This window comes from Aspergillus udagawae (assembly GCF_001078395.1).
Source record: "Aspergillus udagawae IFM 46973 DNA, scaffold_3, whole genome shotgun sequence".
NCBI classification, from domain to species: domain Eukaryota; kingdom Fungi; phylum Ascomycota; class Eurotiomycetes; order Eurotiales; family Aspergillaceae; genus Aspergillus; species Aspergillus udagawae.
The window spans coordinates 2,815,817-2,832,796 of NW_025091266.1; the positions used below are offsets into that span (position 1 = coordinate 2,815,817).

Below are 16,980 nucleotides of genomic sequence, written 5' to 3' on the forward strand. Positions count from 1 at the left end.
AAGATAGTGGAGACGACCCGTCTGCAGGGACGGCTATTTTAGATATAGAGTAATAGAACACTAGTGAGATCTTCGTCATGGTCGAAAACGGAAGAGAGGCAAGACTGGAATGTGAACGTGGGATGGAAGCATCATGACTCGACCCGCGAGACACACCGTCGACACAACCAGCCTGGGTTTGAAGAGAGTGTAACACTCGTCTCCTTCTCTTTCTAAATTCCATCGCAACTTAAGATTCAATTCTCACGTCGACATCATGACATCAGCGAGGTGAGTTATCGACGAAGCTCAATGCTTGATCGATGGGTCGTTGAGAGGTAACATCCGTGGATTTGCCCTCTGCAACCGACGTCACAGACGACACACTCGTTTCTCAACTCTCTTCCCTTAAGCTTCCGGCTGGTTCATCCCACTGGTCGTCACCACTATTATCTCTGCCACCGACCGTAACTCTTTTTCATCATCTTCCCTTCCTTCTTCTTTTCCTTTGACTTGCTTCCATCAGGAATGCCTGTATCCGCCGTCCTTTCATACTCCCCGCATCACGGCGCTGACCTTATCTTATCATGGCTACTACTGAGTCTCATCCTGGAGTCCATCGCATCTCCATCCAGCGTTCCCGGTCTGCCCGGCTAGCTGATCAAGGTAAGTCCTGGATGAATATCTTGCACTTTCGTTTGACGAGGGAATTAACTCGTTGACTCGATTATTCGACAGCTGCGACAGCTGCACTCTACGTGACACAACCCGAGCGCAGACTGTCCGTTCGAGAACCCTCTACTTTTGAATCGCAACTATTCAGTGAGTAATAACCGCCGGATACCCGGAGATGATCTTAGAATTGTTACTGACCCCGTTTTTCCAAATCACAGGAGATCCGAAAGCGACGGGCTCACTCAACCTCAGCCATGCATCAGCGAGCGCTGCTCTTGCCCATGCGAGGAGTCATCAGAAAAATTTAACACCTGATAGGCCCGGCGCAGTAGGATATCAGACTCAGGACATACGGACTCCTGAGGCGCCTGTGGCTCGACCGAGTCCGCAAGGGTACAAAGCCGCCATTACCGCAGTTCGAGACCGGAGAGCCATCACGAGCCTTCCTCCGGTGACCACTGGCTTTAAACATGACATCTCGACGACATCCGACGAGGCCTATGATATCCAGCGGGAGAGCTCGGACAGGGACAAAGCACTTCGTGCTGCTACGGGCGCGTACCGAATCAGCAGGAAGAGGGCCGACTCCGCACCCAGCAAACCTATCATGGCTCGCGAAGCGCCTTATGCTGCTTCAGCGGCTGGCAGTGTGATGCCTGCGCCAGAAGTGGAGGACCCACTTGCACATATCGACAGCTCAGCGGAAGCCAGCAGGATTCATCACATGGCTAATGCCAACGCGCAACTTTACACTGAGCACCCTCCTGTTGGTCTCGAGGAGCAAGACCGAAGGAACGTGCTTCGAGCTGCTGCTATCTCGATGGCGCGCGATATGTACGACATTACGGAGAAACGAGACGAAGTACTGACTGAAGAGCCCAGCGCAGCCCTCTACGGTGCTCAGCGAGGCCTCAGCCGCATGCGGTCCCAGCAAACCGTTCCCAAGTCTGATCCAGCGGCCCTTAAGCAGGCTATTAAAGTGCAAGAAGCGGCTCAACAGCGGGCTGCGGAGAAACTAGCCAAAATCAATGAGCCAACTTATCAGGAATACTATGGGGTTGAACCGCATGTTCCGCGGCCCACCCTGTCTAAACGCCGCAGGAGAGCGTCCTTCGACTCGGACACATCAGCTGCTGATGCCGAGCGATCAAGGGAGATAAGGCACCAGATGTCTAGCCTTCGATCGCGACTCGATGCTGTGGATGAACAAAGAACGAAAGATCGTGCCAGCTTGATGGAGGTCGCAAGGCGAAATGTCAATGCGACCATCCAAGATATGGAGATGCGTGTCTATCACGAAACAGGCCGGCCTCCGCAATCGATGCAGAAAGAATGGGAGGAGGCCGCACTTGAGCGGGCACAACGTGATGTTCAGGAACAAGAGCCCTATCGACCAGAGGACAGAGTCAATATTGGCGCTGAGAGATACATGGATATGGCCGACGTAGAGGCTGTCGCCCGTTCGAGGCTTCAGCCGACCTTCGATGAGATTACAGATCGTGCCGAGAAGGAGAGGGCCAGGGAATTGGAGGCTCGTCTAGATGCCGAAGAAAGGAAGCGATATGAGGCCATTGCGCGTGAGAGAGAGCTTGATACGATGGCTGAGGAGAAACGCCAGCGAGGTATGTTGAGCCGCTCAAATCTTCACTTCAGACAAGCTCATACAGAGGCAGAAATTCAAAAGCAGAAGATGAAGGAGAAATCGACAGGAGAAAAGACATGGCTCTGGAGAAGGAAGTCGAAGCGAACGCGAGACGCTGAACAAAGGCCTTCGGCTGAGGGGGAGACTGATTATCACGCGGCCGGTGGAGTGGCACCTGTACCTCAGCCTGAAGCTGCACCTCAGCCCACCACTCCTCCGGTTGAGGCTGCATCTCAGGTGGAAGCTGCCCCTGAGGCCGAAGCTCCCCAGGCCGAAGCTCCCCAGGCTGAAGCTCCCCAGGCCGAAGCTCCCAAGGCCGAAGCTCCCAAGGCCGAAGCTCCCAAGGCCGAAGCTCGCCAGGCTGCAGCTCCTCAGGCTGAAGCTCCTCAACCCAAAGCTCCCCAAGCCGAGCCTGCTACGACTGAAGCTGCTACCGAAGCCGAGGCACATCCCGCAGCGCAACCGGCCATTATCGACACTACACAACCCCAGCCTGCTGAGGATGAAGAGAAGATCGTGTCGCCAGGGGCCGCTGGAGAGGAAGAACATCCGCTTGAGCGACGGGGATCCAGACTCAAAACTTGGTTCAAAGGCCGGGTGGGTCGCCGGTCTAATGGTGTGGAACGTGAGTCTCCACGAGAGACAGAAGGCGAGGGAGCAAGAAACGCAAGCACAGGGTTTGCTGGAGGTGCGGCGCTGGCGGGGACAGATTCACGCGGTGCGGCACTCCGATCTCATCCTGTCACAGGCAATGATCTTGCCACGGTGCAGCAGAGAACGTCTGTTGACGAAGGCAGTTTAGGAAACGAGGCCACGCGGCGTGGGTCAAGCGGCATAGCTGAGCAGAATGGTGAGAACAGGAAGCCTTCACGCCTGAGATCCAGCTTCATGAAGATTATGTCTGGCGGTTCGCAGGATAACAAGACTAACGGTGTATCGAAGCCAAGTGATGATCGACGCGCTGCTTCAGAATCCGCTGAAGATAGTGGCGTTCGTAACCCTGAAGGCTCCAACGCATCCACCGCCACGAAAGAAGAACTGCGAGAGAGCGCCGCTGATCACGGACTACCTGTGCCTCCAGCCATTGGCAAGCATGCCACCAACGGTAGTCGTGAATCGCGATTCTCCGAGGACTTGTGATTCAACAGCCTTTGCGCACTATGTAACATCTCTGCCTTCTCGTATTTGTATGGGCCGAGCTTTGGGTCTTTCCTTTCTATACCTCGCGTCTTCTCTTTGGGAGTTCTATTGGAAGGAATGTTTTCGGGCGTCGTGGTCTGTGGTTATCGGGGAGGTCAAATTTGGGGACTAATTGGGGTTCAACGTTTCTGGCGCAATCTGTTCTAGTGACTCTAGTTATTGGTAAATATTTCATGATTTAAATCATATTTTTGTTATACGAGTGACGTTTCCTCTAAAGAGTTGGAAGCAGTGACAACCGTTGAAGCTTATGGCGAGATCAGATTCACTCTATCACATTTCTTTCGATTGGAACGGCTTTACTTCCATTCAACCTTCGGCATTGATCGAGACGAATAGATCAGCTATACCGAATAAAAAACAACAGTCGAACTCATTTCGTGAGGTCTCCTATTGTCGAAATGTCTTTTCCCCCACAATTTCTCTCCGAGACTTCTTCCCTTGCCCCGCATTCATAGATTAAATCCTACCTTAGATAATTATCACTACCCAATCGCGCTCGTCCGTCGATCTTCCCCTGCTTTCATCGGAGAAAAAGGAGCGTGCATGCTTGTTAGCTTCATCAAGCCGTCTACTACTCAATCAGGAACATCCACCAATCCCTACACATCACCGGAGTAACACTGTCGCGAAAACCCGAAGATGGTCGTCGCGTCCTTCAGTCCATGCGACCTTTTTACTGTCGTGGAACCTGTCCCCCATTTCGCAGCTATGGACAAGAATAGTCGTCTCGACTGCACACGGGCGCAATTGGCGAGGCGAATATGCGAGTCTTTAGCTTCCTATTTCTGCTCCTCGTGGGTATCCTGACAGGTGAAGGTTTGGTGTCAGGAACGGATAATGGCAAGACCACCGACGTGACATGGGACAAGTACAGTCTGTCTGTCAAGGGGCAGAGACTATTTGTCTTCTCGGGTGAATTCCACTACCAGAGACTTCCTGTGCCGGAGCTGTGGTTGGATGTCTTTCAGAAATTGCGGGCCAATGGCTTCAATGCCATCTCAGGTATGATTCCTATCCTGCATCATGCTTGGGTGAGGCCTACAGGTGACTAAAAGGATGGGTTAGTGTACTTCTTTTGGAGCTTCCACAGCGCCTCGGAGGGCGAATTCGACTTTAAGACCGGAGCCCATGACATCCAGCGGTTGTTCGATTACGCTAAAGAAGCGGGTCTGTATGTGATCGCAAGAGCCGGCCCGTACTGCAACGCAGAGACCTCCGCTGGTGGGTTTGCCCTGTGGGCAGCGAACGGTCAGATGGGTAATGAGCGGACGAGCGATGAGGCGTACTACGAAAAATGGCGGCCGTGGATCTCGGAGGTCGGCAAGATCATTGCGAAGAACCAGATCACCAACGGTGGGCCTGTGATTCTCAATCAACACGAGAATGAGTTCACGGAGACGAAGTACGATCCGAACAACACTCTGGTTGTCTACATGAAACAGATTGCGCAGGTGTTTGAGGAGGCTGGGATTGTTGTTCCAAGCTCCCACAATGAGAAGGGCATGCGGGGCGTCAGCTGGTCGACAGACTACCACAACGTAGGAGGCGCGGTCAACGTTTATGGCTTGGACTCGTACCCTGGTGGTCTCTCGTGCACGAATCCCAACACTGGATTCAAACTCGTGCGGACATACTATCAATGGTTCCAGAACTACTCCTTCACACAACCCGAGTATATGCCCGAGTTCGAGGGTGGGTGGTTCCAGCCCTGGGGCGGGTCTTTCTATGACACCTGCGCCACGGAGCTGTCGCCGGAGTTCCCTGATGTCTATTACAAGAACAACATCGGCTCTCGGGTGACATTGCAGAACCTCTACATGACTTACGGCGGGACCAACTGGGGCCACAGCGCCGCTCCAGTCGTGTACACTTCCTACGACTACGCCGCTCCTCTCCGCGAGACTCGAGAGATTCGGGACAAGTTGAAACAAACCAAGCTTATTGGCCTCTTCACCCGTGTGTCGGCTGACCTCTTGAAGACCTATATGGAAGGTAATGGTACCGCTTATACTAGCGACAGTAGCATCTACACCTGGTCGCTTAGAAATCCCGACACGAACGCCGGATTTTACGTGCTTGCTCACAGCACCAGCTCATCTCGCGATGTGACTACCTTTTCCCTCAACGTCACCACCTCTGCCGGTACGGCGCTCGCGTGCAGCTCCTTCCTGACCTGTTGCTAACCGGACTTAGGTGCCATCTCCATCCCGGACATCGAGTTGAATGGTCGCCAGAGCAAGATTGTAGTGACCGACTTCAATTTCGGGGATAACTCGACTCTCCTGTTTTCATCCGCTGAAGTCTTGACGTACGCTGACCTCGATGTAAATGTCCTTGTCTTCTACTTGAATGTGGGCCAGAAGGGGACATTCGCGTTCAAGCATGAACCAAAGCTCGCCTTCCAAACATACGGCAATAGCAACATCACTGCCTCGGAGTCTAGCTACGGTACGCAGTATTCCTACACGCAGGGAGAGGGTGTCACTGCGGTGAAGTTCTCCAATGGTGTGTTGGCCTACCTTCTTGACAAAGAATCTGCCTGGAATTTCTTTGCGCCTCCGACCACTTCAAGCCCGCAGGTTGCGCCCAACCAGCACATACTGGTTCAAGGACCGTACCTGGTTCGTGGGGCTTCCATCAACCAAGGTACCGTGGAGATCACTGGTGACAACGCAAACACCACATCTATTGAGTGAGTAAAACTGCTGGGTTTTCCGGCCCTTGACATGAGAGAGACTGACCGTAAGACAGAGTGTACACTGGTGACGCGCAGGTCAAGAAAGTCAAATGGAATGGGAAGACAATCAAGACAAGAAAGACTGCGTACGGAAGTCTGATCGGAACTGTACCTGGAGCGGAAGATGTTAAGATTTCACTTCCTTCATTGGACTCCTGGAAGGCCCAAGACACGCTTCCGGAAACCCAGCCGGAGTACGACGATTCCAAGTGGACTGTTTGCAACAAGACCACCTCGGTAAATGCGATTGCTCCGCTCTCTCTCCCCGTTCTCTACTCCGGTGACTACGGCTACCATGCGGGCACCAAGGTCTACCGTGGTCGGTTCGACGGGCGCAACGTGACCGGCGCGAATGTGACTGTGCAGAATGGCGCAGCCGCTGGGTGGGCAGCGTGGGTGAACGGGCAGTATGCCGGCGGATCCGTGGGCAGCCCTAGCCGTGCTGCGACGTCGGCTGTCCTCATTTTCAACAGCTCCTCGCTCAGGGATCGTGACAACGTTCTAACAGTGGTCACGGATTATACCGGCCATGATCAGAACAACGTGGGGCCAAAGGGAACACAAAATCCGCGGGGGATCCTGGGCGCCACCTTGATTGGAGAGGGCAACTTCACATCTTGGCGCATTCAAGGCAACGCAGGCGGCGAGAAGAACATCGACCCGGTCCGTGGCCCGATGAACGAGGGCGGACTGTATGGTGAGCGCATGGGCTGGCATCTGCCCGCGTACAAGGTCCCCAAATCCGCGCCAAAGAGCAGCCCTCTAGACGGGGTATCCGGAGCCGAGGGTCGTTTCTACACGACCACATTCAAGTTGAAGTTCGATAAAGATCTGGACGTCCCCATCGGGCTCCAGCTGGGTGCCCCCGAAGGCACACAGGCGGTAGTCCAGGTCTTCATGAACGGATATCAGTTTGGCCATTACCTCCCCCATATCGGACCGCAGAGTCTCTTCCCCTTCCCGCCAGGTGTGATCAACAACCACGGGGAGAACACACTGGCGATCAGCATGTGGGCGTTGACTGATGCGGGAGCGAAGCTGGACAAGGTGGAGCTGGTGGCGTATGGAAAGTATCGCAGTGGGTTCGACTTCAATCAGGACTGGAGCTATCTGCAGCCGGGCTGGAAAGACCGAAGCCAGTATGCATGAAAGGCCGCTGTCAGAAAGCCGGTTGGTAGCTTCTGGGAATGGGATGCTGCAGTCTGGCCAGAGTCTTAGAGCACAGGAATTGTAGATATTCGTGGGAGGATCTAGACTGTCATGAAGACAAAGAAGTGGATTAAATCAGTTCGAACAATTCGACTCCATATCCAGCGATCCATCCGGAGTAGAAGCCGTCGGGCCGTGACTAGTGCCAATTTTCCTGGCTTTTTCCTCTCCACCGCCAGTTTGAGGGGATCCGCATAGTATGCTTAATCCTGACTCCTCTGTCCAATCAATCAATGATCGTCTGTCAGTCAGTCTGTCCGTCTGTCTTGTAACTTCCTTCATCCTGATCCTCCTCCTCCTCATCCTCATCCTCATCCTTATCCTTGTCCTCGCCTTCATCTTAATTCTCTCTTCATCACCCCAGTCTCTCGCTCTTTTGACCTAGTTCCGTCAGTTTATTGCTTCGTCCGTCTATTTCTGTCATGGACACTGTATAAGACTGTAGCCTGTCTACCCACTACCGATAACAACCCGACTTATTGTCTTGAACCTCGCTTCGGGCCGTTGATCTTGATTGATGGGTTAATCAACTCGCTTCTTGGATTGTGTTTCTCGTTTCATCTATGATACCCATATTCGTTCACCCCTCTTAATCAATTGTGCTTCCTCCTTCCCTTTATCCCTCATCTCAGCAATCGCCATGACCACCTATCTCCCCCGCCAATCCAGCATCGATCTAGACTCGGCCGATCGGCCCTTCGACAATATTATCAACTTTCGCGATGTCGGTCGGTCGATCAATCAATTGATGGGATCTCGGTATGTCTTATATTACCTTGTCATCAATTGCATTTGCTGACGGTATATGGCATGGCTGTGCAGCATCCTAAAAGAAGGGGTCTTTTTCCGAAGTGCAAGGGTGCGCATGAGACTTGGGATTTATTGTCAGTGTTTCATTGCTAACAAACAACAGCTGGACGATGCCTCAGAACGAGATAGACGGCGCCTAGCGGAAGAGCTACACATTTCAACCGTCCTGGATCTGAGATCGATGTATGGACGGCAAAGCGGGGTCATAGATGCATACGGATGCTGACACTGACAGGACGGAGCACGAAATGGCCACACGGAAACATCGCGGCGAGGATGCTCTTAACCCAGAGCAACCGTCTCTCCCTCCTACGGAGGCCAATGAGCATCTCATGCAGATCCCCGGTGTGCAACGGTCCCTGATCAGTTTAACGGGCAGAGCTTTCGAACGGGCCCTACTATGGCGCCTGGACTGGTATAACCTCATGTATGCGCCCCCCGCCCCCCCGCCTTTGCCTCTGCCACCTGATGTGACAGCTATTGATATGTACAGACGAGTCCTCGCCCTCGTGGCCTCGGGCTACCGCACCGAAGCGGTCACCATCGTGGGCCAGCAGGTCATGGCGCCGCGAGGCCTGATCGGGCTCGGCCAGGACACGCTGGACAGCAGCACGGCGGAGATCCGCGAGATCTTCGAGCTGCTGGTGTCCCCTGCCGCATACCCGGTCGTCGTGCACTGCACGCAGGGCAAGGACCGCACGGGTTTGATTGTGCTTCTGCTTCTGCTCCTTGTGCCGGAGGTGTCGGCGGATGCGATCGCGGCGGACTACGTCAAGTCGGAGCCGGAGCTGGTCGTCGAGTTCGAGGAGCGCATGAGGGAGATCCGCGTGCTGGGCTTGGATGAGGAGTATACGAAGTGTCCGCCGGGTTTTACGCAGCAGATCCGGGCGCATCTGGATGCGAAATACGGCGGGGTTGAAGGGTATCTGATGTCTGTTGGGATTGATCGCGAGAAGCAGGAGTTGATCAGGCAGCGGTTGCTCGCATAGCCTTCAGTCTTTTCGTTTTATTTCTCTCTGATAATGGATGTACATTTAGCTGGGATATCATATTTGTAATTACGGGTGGATATCATGCATGGATTCTAGATTTTAGCAACTTCGGGACGAACGAGCAATTATAATTAAGGCGTTATATGTACACCTATAGACAATCAATCATTAGAGACCAAGGTATCTTTATCTAACATGTTTAATGTATTGTTGTACAGCCAGCAGCATATCAAATCAAAGAAGAAAAAGGCTATCATCAATGTATATCGTGATTATCGTCAAGAACGCCGGGTTTAGTAACCGGTAGAGCGCTGCCCGCGGTAGTAATTGGCGTTGGGCCCGGTAGAATCCGTCGTCAGGGGCTCCTCAACCACGTAGCCTCCATTGGCACCGTTGCGGTGAGCGTGAGGAGCATTTGGCCCCTCATGGGCCATTTCGAGGTGCTTTTCACCTTGAGGGATGTGGCGACGCGTTCGCACAGCGGGTAGGAGATCGACCACAAAGGAGAGTATATACCCTGTGAAAACGAAAGCAATCACTGCGGATATTAGCATCGAGCATAATCGAGACGGGAATTCAGAACATACCCCATTCCAACACAGCGGCGACGTTTTTCTTGCCAGAGTTGCGGCGAGTGCAGATACCAAAGCCAATGGCCAGTGCGACCTCAATAATCACAAACGCGAGTTTGATCAGGAAGCTCGCGAACAAAATACGATGCTGCGAGCGATAGAAGATTCCTAGCCACAGATACTCGGCGCAGATGAGCAACGCGCTGACCAGGTACCCGACACTAAAAGTAATCAGTAATTTATTCCTGTAAAGCGCAAAGATGCTGCTTACAGGAACATGAGCAGGAATCCATCGTGATAATGCGGATGACGCAGCGTATCATAGCACGAGAGTAGGATCAATCCCAGTGCACCGGCGACCGCGAAGAATATCGAAGCGACAGCGCAGAACTTGTCAAACCAGCCCCTGTTCGGCACCAACTGCCCGGCGTGTCGCAGCCAGCGTTCTGAAACGAACGCCAAATCCAAGAAGACAACGGTGATGACGCTGCCTGTGATGAACAGCGGTTTCAACCCCTGCGCTCCAATGTCCGATATATATCTATCATCCTTTGTCAGCGTCAAATGAACGGAAAGCGCAAGCGAAAGCACGAAATGACGACATACGCAATGGTTTGTCCAGCTTCCATACTAGGGTAGATAGGCGACCCGCGTACAGCCCAGTTTCCCAGCATCGCAAGCAGCATGGCTAGACAAAACCATCAAGTTAGCATAAATTTGACCATTTCGGGGAACAGGAATCCCTACCAAGCCACATGCAAGCCGATATCACCGGAAAGATCCAAAATGATATAATCCACATGTTGTTATGCTGATCTTCTATTGGTGGACGACGTTGTTTCGATCTCAAGATGTCGACGTCTGTGACAAAATTTGAAAATAGGGCGGACAATCTCGATTCTCAGAAGAACGACAGCGTCTCTCTACTATGGCAATACTACAACACATATCAATAAGGTCAGTTCAAGCCATCCTTCACTTTAAATGCGAAGCGGGATCGGGCGCACCGGATACCGCGGATGTGGCTTAGATCAAACTTACAGGTTGTGGAAAGCTTGGCTTTGACGAATACTTCAGGCAGCGGTAAATGTAATAATGCGTGGATGACGACAATCCCTCCAATTGACTCTATGGCTGTTTAACTGTAACCCTTAGTTCTGTTGGCTATTTGTGGCTCAGTGGTAATGGGGGAACAAGGGATGGAAATGAGCCAGGCAGACACTGCGTGGTTCAATCAAGGATGTATTGATGAACGAATATGGCGACAGCCTAGCAGCAGCCTGACGCCAAAGGAAAGTTAGAAGGTAAAGGGAGGAAGAAAAAAGCCAACAGAACCGTCCTTGGATACTCTGCACGCTGATCACAGGTATTTAGCCTCCCCTCCTTATAAATAATATCCCGAAGGAATCGGAATGATTTCACCACCAAGTCAGTCCATCGACGTCATCGGGCTGAGCCATTGTCGATCATCCGGTATGCAACTGAAGGACTAGAAAAGTGCTGTGTACCTCTCTAGTATGATCCATTATTGGCATCCACAAAGCCAAATCGAACTTGTATCGGGTCCTCTTCTCCCTGGCTTGCCATCTATTCTCCCTGGTGTCGACTACAGCATCTTGTTGAACATCTTGGCTGTGCTCCGTAGATCACTCGAGAGTGTACACAGTAGGCAGCAAGTATCACCTTCGGGGTCTGCAGTCTCAGCCACAAACCACTCTATCCTTATGACTCTGAATTCCTTTTTACCATTCGCAAATCCCTGTCAATCATCCTGACAGCCATCTATCCTGCAGTTGCATGCTCTTCCATACTTACCGGCACAGCTGCCATGTGCACAACAACCTAACTCGGGATCCCACCCCGGTTACACGATACTTTTTACTGCCACCAGGGGGCTATTGTTCCACGGCTCCGCTCAATCACATAGTCTATTGTCTTAGAATTAATCAGAACTGAAAATTAATGTAACCTTAACCAAGTCACCGCTCTAGTTCAGAACTCCATACGTTTTTGTTTGCCAAATACCCACTGGGCCGCCCCAACCGAAACACACGAGACACAGAAAGGCACAATCCATCGAGAGCGTCTCTACCAGATAAGGAAAAAGGAAATGAAGGGGCACAGAGCGGGGGTATGTTTGTATGCTTTCAAGAACGACGAGACCGAGGGGGAACTGCCCTCCCGCCTACCCCGCTGGCTGCAGCAGGCCGACTCTGAAGACCAGTTGGAACTTTTCGTCGCACCACATCGACAATGTGTATCTTGTCACCGTCATTGTCGGATCCACTGTCGTCTGCGTCACTTTCGCTACTCGAATCGCCCCTGGCCGTATTTGAGGGCACATGCTGACGACTCAGCGGTTGGCGATCGCCAAGAACAGACCCAGGACTTGCCTGGTATGCCATATGGCCCGGATAGCTTTGAGGTCCCGCACGGACGGTCGCGGAAGCATATGGTGCCTGGTACGGAGGCACCCACTGTGGCTCGCGAGGAAGGATGCGTGCATATGGAGGGTTCTGGAAGGGCGCCGGTGGAAGAGGGCTGGGGAAGGTGAGGGGAACATCTGACCGAAAATCGCGTGGAACGGATGAGTAAGTCGGCGGCCCCGACACTCGAGGTTGCAGGTTAGGCACGGCGGAAGTTCGTGGTAGTACAGGAGAATGGTCCCTGGCCGATGCGCCCGAAGCCCGCGCCCTCGACTCGTACATCTCCATCTTGTCGGTCACAAAGGTACGGGGTACGCTACCTTTTGGGGCGGTAGATCCATGCCGCATTGTCCGGAGATTTCCCAGTCCCCCGTTTGTGGAGCTCTCTACTGGCCTTAGGGGCCTGCTGTCGGTAGACGCTGCCTTGGGAACACTGTTTCTCTGTCCGGCGTCTTCCATACCGCCGGTTTGCATCCGTTTTCGTTCGAGGGCGTCCAACTCCCGTTGCGAAAGTCGTACATTGTTCTGGCCCAGTATCTGCGCGCGACGTATCCGTTCCAGGGCCTTGTCTACCAGCCACTCTTCATCGTCTTTCATCGCTAATTGCACTGCATATGCCACCGTGCTGTCCGAATCGTCATACAGATTAAAATCTATGCCGTCGACCGAGTGCACATCGTCAGCAAATCCGTTGTGATCCTCATTGCGCCTTGGCCACCCAATCCTCTGTTGTTCAGCAGCATACAAAGCGCGACCACTTCGCAGAAGATACTCCTCCTCAGCCCCGCTGTCAATCTCCTCAATCCGCACATTATTAGTATCCATCCACTGAGCCGCCTGTCTCCCGCTGGATCTCCCCACTCGTGCCCCCGGTGGTCTTCCCCATCGGGGCATACCGTAAGGAGCTCGCGGCCGACCACCTAGACCGCCTCCTCGGAAAAAGCATTCTCGATTGGTTTATCCATAAAAGCGGCATGACCGAAGACAGTCACGCCAGTGGCTCCGATCAGCCAGAGCGCAGTGGCTATGGGGGAAGCATATAGTCCCAGAGGAACGGCAACAATCAGCAGACCGGTGTATAGCTGAGAGGTGGTGAATCGGGCAAAGCCCAAATCAAGATCACGGCCCTGGAGCTTGCCAATTCCGTACAAACCACCGGCAACTAACAGGATGACAAGAAGCAACGACAAATTGGTCAGCAAGCTGTATATGCTGAGCATGACAAAGACGGCGGCATAGTTGCTCGAAAAATAGGCCAGGTTGTAGTTCACACGGCTTTGAACTTCGGCGAAGTTTGCAGGCTTCGAAATGCGCTTGACGTCCAGGAACTCCGAGATGGGTCGGAGGTTGGAGAAACGCGACGTAAGAGATTGCGAGCGGACACTATTGAAGCGATCACCGAATCGCGAGGCAATCGCGTCAATGGGGAACTGAATCGGACTCATTGTGAAATGGTTGGCAGGATAATTTCCGGATGGGAATAAATTCTGAAGTAGTAATTGACGGTCAAGGAGAGATGGAAGAGGACTAGGAGGTAAGAAGTAGACGTGAATCGAGTCAATGAGCAGAGGAGCAAGCAAAAGGGGTGAATAGTTAAGGCAGAAGTTGACAGGTTTATCTGGCCGAGAGATATGAGGAAGCCTAGAGAGGTAAAGAGAGAAAAATCATTGGAACCTTCAGCCTAGTCCCGTTTGGTTCGTATTTTTGGTTCCGGCGTTGCAGCAGGCACAAGGGGCTTAGCCTTAGTACTCCGTACCTAGTAGCGCTTTTAAGTCACCACCGTCCAAGACTCCTTCACGGAGTTGAGTGGATCCCTGAAGATAGAAGATACCTAGGGAAGCAAGGACTCTTGATTCTCCTCTAGTAGTGCCTAGACTTTTGATGATAATGACGGTCGTAACGGTGTGAGTTACTTTTGACTCTGTTTAACACTTCCCAAGACCCTAATAATAGAAAGTGGTCGGTGCCTGGAAGCGGAAGAGTCAAGTCTCAAACCTCTGGTGGATTCTGGGTCGAGACACGAAAGCCGAACAGCGAACGAGAAATAGTAGCATCAGTGACGAAAGGAAAACGGCCGAGGACAACACGACAAGATCCGAACTCTCGTTCGGATTAAGCCTCCTCCATGATCAAACCCCTTTCCTCTCTAAACATAGCCTTGTCGGGTCTGCCAGCCGAAATAGATGCCTCAGGATGCACGGTACATTTGTAGACCGCAGTATCTTAGGCAAAGACAAAAAGAAGGGAGTCTACAGGACTACAATGACAGGGAAATGCTTGCATTTAAACCCACACTCTACGATCTCCAACTAACTAGTTATTCGTCTTGATGATGAATCATACCCATCGGACACATCACATCTAGAACAAGATGGCTGTTGAAACCCCTCATCTTCGTAACGAATTCATTTCTTCCCATGCCTAAGGCTTCAATACCATCTCCATTATTGGTCCACGTTTTTCCTCTCTGCAGAGTGGATCACACGTAGCCCTCAGCGATTTCGTGTCAGTGAAGTACTTGATGCCTTAGTAACAATCTCCAGAGTAGGTACTTTTCCAAGGCAACCGGGTTCATATGGAACATCCTATCCCCATTCAGGAAATTGTATCTTACCCTGTACAACTGTATTACCACCGACCGCCTTTCGATGTATTGGATTGTGGACAGATCATAGTTTACCAAAAGCGGTAACTCTAAACTGTGTGCAGTGCTCATTCCACCATTTCGCAACTTTTTGTCCGCATTCGTTTCTTGAGAAGAGTCAAGACTAGACTTCTATTTGATTCTTTGTTCGGGCCATTGCGGCATTGACCGCTTCCCCTCCGTGCCCATAATGAAGTCTCTTGCTCTCCGCTTGTTTGCGTTCGCTGTTCTACTTGTTTTTGCTGCTGCTTGGACTAAAGAAGGTGTGTCTTTTTTTACCCCTTTGTATCGCCGTCGATTTCCTTGCGCGCAAAGGAAATTGTTGCATCGATGCTAATACCATCAAGATTATGAAATCTTCCGACTCAACGACGAGGTCACAGCCACTGAAGGTGCTAATGTGACCTTTTACGGTACGTCCTTTGCCTGTCTCGCGCGTGGGCGTTCATGTCTCATTTTCTCCTTTCCTGATAGACTTCCTCGGTGTGCGTCCCAATGCCAACCAGGAGGAATTGAACAAAGCCTACCGCAAGAAATCCAGACTTCTCCATCCAGACAAGGTCAAGCGGTCCTTCATTGCCAACCGTTCCAAGGACAAGGGCAGAGCCAAAACCACCAAGCAGGGCGTCCATGTCAACAAGGGTCCCTCCCAGCGCGAAATTGCCGCCGCTGTCAAGGAAGCCCATGAACGGGCCGCTCGCTTGAACACCGTCGCCAACATCCTCCGCGGGCCCAGTCGTGAGCGTTACGATCACTTTTTGAAGAATGGGTTTCCCAAGTGGAAGGGCACCGGCTACTATTACTCTCGATTCCGTCCGGGTCTAGGAAGTGTGCTTGCTGGGCTCTTCCTCGTTTTCGGTGGTGGTGCTCATTACGCAGCCCTCGTTCTCAGCTGGAAGCGGCAGCGGGAATTCGTCGACCGGTACATTCGTCAAGCGAGAAGGACCGCTTGGGGTGATGAACTTGGCGTCCGTGGTATTCCGGGCGTCGACACCGCCAACATTGCCGCCCCTCCTCCCCCTCCTGAGCAAGGAGAAGCGACTGCGATTCCTATGAATCGGCGCCAGAAGCGCATGATGGAACGGGAGAACCGCAAGGAAAGCAAGAAAGGTTCAAAGGCGTCACCTCGCGGCTCCGGCACTGCAACACCCACCACTGAGTCTGTCCAGCCGACTGGCGAGAGGAAACGGGTTGTTGCTGAAAATGGAAAGGTGTTGATCGTCGATTCCATTGGAAATGTCTTCCTTGAAGAGGAGACCGAAGACGGAGAACGCCAGGAATACCTGCTCGACGTTGATGAGATCCAGCGACCGACTATCCGCGACACTATGGTGTTCCGCGTCCCGATTTGGTTGTACCAGCAGACCGTGGGCAAAGTAACTGGAACTCCGACCACGGAAGAGCACGAACTCGACGCTGAAGAAGAATCAGCAGAGGCCACGGGGCAAGAGGTCCAGGATAGCAACAGTTCTGCTCTCAGATCCAATAGCGGTGCGTCTAGACGGAGAGGCAAACGATCACAGAGGTCCTGAGCCAACCTGTCCCCGGATGGGTGCGCGATTGTCAAGGTCGAGCCTTGGCTTATACTACACTTCCCGAGGCATTCTCGGCGAGAAAGCATTGTATACATGTATATCAATTTAGACGTAAAAAAGCTACTAACCAAATCTTATGCCACGCAATACCTTCATCTTCGCAAGAAGTTGACTTTAACTGTTGCTGCAAATACGCTCATTGTCTCCTAGAATGCCCTTGGGCGGCAGCCAATCTATTAAATGCAGTTTGATCTTCACTAATCTGTTCGCGAACAGGCCATGCCGTCGCAACGTTTCGACCTGAAAAGAGTGGCTAAAGAGATGCAACGGCAAAGATAGGCAAGCTTGGCCCGTAGAGACCCTTGAGCGGAAAATCATTGTTTACCAGGACGCATGTGTAAGCTTTAAATGTATGACATTGCAGGCAGCCTCCCAATAATAGCTGGTATAAATCATCAACGGTGGTCGCAAAGAAACAAGACATCCATTATGTGGATCGAGTACATGTAGTCATCGTCATTGTCATAGTCATGATTGTTCGTAGGCATTCTTCATA

At 52.2% G+C, this 16,980-nt stretch overlaps 7 protein-coding genes across 7 annotated transcripts; 4 read left to right on the forward strand and 3 right to left on the reverse strand.

Moving 5' to 3' along the window:
* Positions 1-566: 566 nt before the first annotated feature.
* Positions 567-3,436, forward strand: Aud_004834 (uncharacterized protein; the record flags this gene model as incomplete). Its single annotated transcript, XM_043289770.1, has 4 exons — positions 567-645; positions 718-801; positions 873-2,276; positions 2,328-3,436. 4 exons carry the CDS (start codon positions 567-569, stop codon positions 3,434-3,436), a joined length of 2,676 nt encoding a protein of 891 aa, XP_043145705.1.
* Positions 3,437-4,260: 824 nt separating this feature from the next.
* On the forward strand, positions 4,261-7,385 carry Aud_004835 (glycoside hydrolase family 35 protein; the record flags this gene model as incomplete). Its single annotated transcript, XM_043289771.1, has 4 exons — positions 4,261-4,501; positions 4,565-5,641; positions 5,693-6,191; positions 6,251-7,385. 4 exons carry the CDS (start codon positions 4,261-4,263, stop codon positions 7,383-7,385), a joined length of 2,952 nt encoding a protein of 983 aa, XP_043145706.1.
* Positions 7,386-8,085: 700 nt separating this feature from the next.
* ptyA (putative tyrosine/serine protein phosphatase) lies at positions 8,086-9,244 on the forward strand (the record flags this gene model as incomplete). The annotated part of the gene is made up of 5 exons (XM_043289772.1): positions 8,086-8,204; positions 8,268-8,304; positions 8,359-8,438; positions 8,491-8,682; positions 8,749-9,244. 5 exons carry the CDS (start codon positions 8,086-8,088, stop codon positions 9,242-9,244), a joined length of 924 nt encoding a protein of 307 aa, XP_043145707.1.
* A 296-nt stretch (positions 9,245-9,540) lies between these two features.
* Aud_004837 (Frag1/DRAM/Sfk1 family protein) lies at positions 9,541-10,621 on the reverse strand (the record flags this gene model as incomplete). Its single annotated transcript, XM_043289773.1, has 5 exons — positions 9,541-9,785; positions 9,835-10,040; positions 10,091-10,360; positions 10,426-10,507; positions 10,567-10,621. The coding sequence occupies 5 exons, from the start codon at positions 10,619-10,621 to the stop codon at positions 9,541-9,543; spliced, it is 858 nt and encodes a 285-aa protein (XP_043145708.1).
* Positions 10,622-11,966: 1,345 nt separating this feature from the next.
* Aud_004838 (uncharacterized protein) lies at positions 11,967-13,139 on the reverse strand (the record flags this gene model as incomplete). The annotated part of the gene is made up of 1 exon (XM_043289774.1): positions 11,967-13,139. The coding sequence occupies one exon, from the start codon at positions 13,137-13,139 to the stop codon at positions 11,967-11,969; it is 1,173 nt and encodes a 390-aa protein (XP_043145709.1).
* Positions 13,140-13,165: 26 nt separating this feature from the next.
* Positions 13,166-13,690, reverse strand: Aud_004839 (putative COPII vesicles protein Yip3; the record flags this gene model as incomplete). The annotated part of the gene is made up of 1 exon (XM_043289775.1): positions 13,166-13,690. One exon carries the CDS (start codon positions 13,688-13,690, stop codon positions 13,166-13,168), a length of 525 nt encoding a protein of 174 aa, XP_043145710.1.
* Positions 13,691-15,079: 1,389 nt separating this feature from the next.
* Positions 15,080-16,421, forward strand: Aud_004840 (putative endoplasmic reticulum DnaJ domain protein Erj5; the record flags this gene model as incomplete). The annotated part of the gene is made up of 3 exons (XM_043289776.1): positions 15,080-15,152; positions 15,237-15,302; positions 15,364-16,421. 3 exons carry the CDS (start codon positions 15,080-15,082, stop codon positions 16,419-16,421), a joined length of 1,197 nt encoding a protein of 398 aa, XP_043145711.1.
* Between the last annotated feature and the right edge of the window lie 559 nt (positions 16,422-16,980).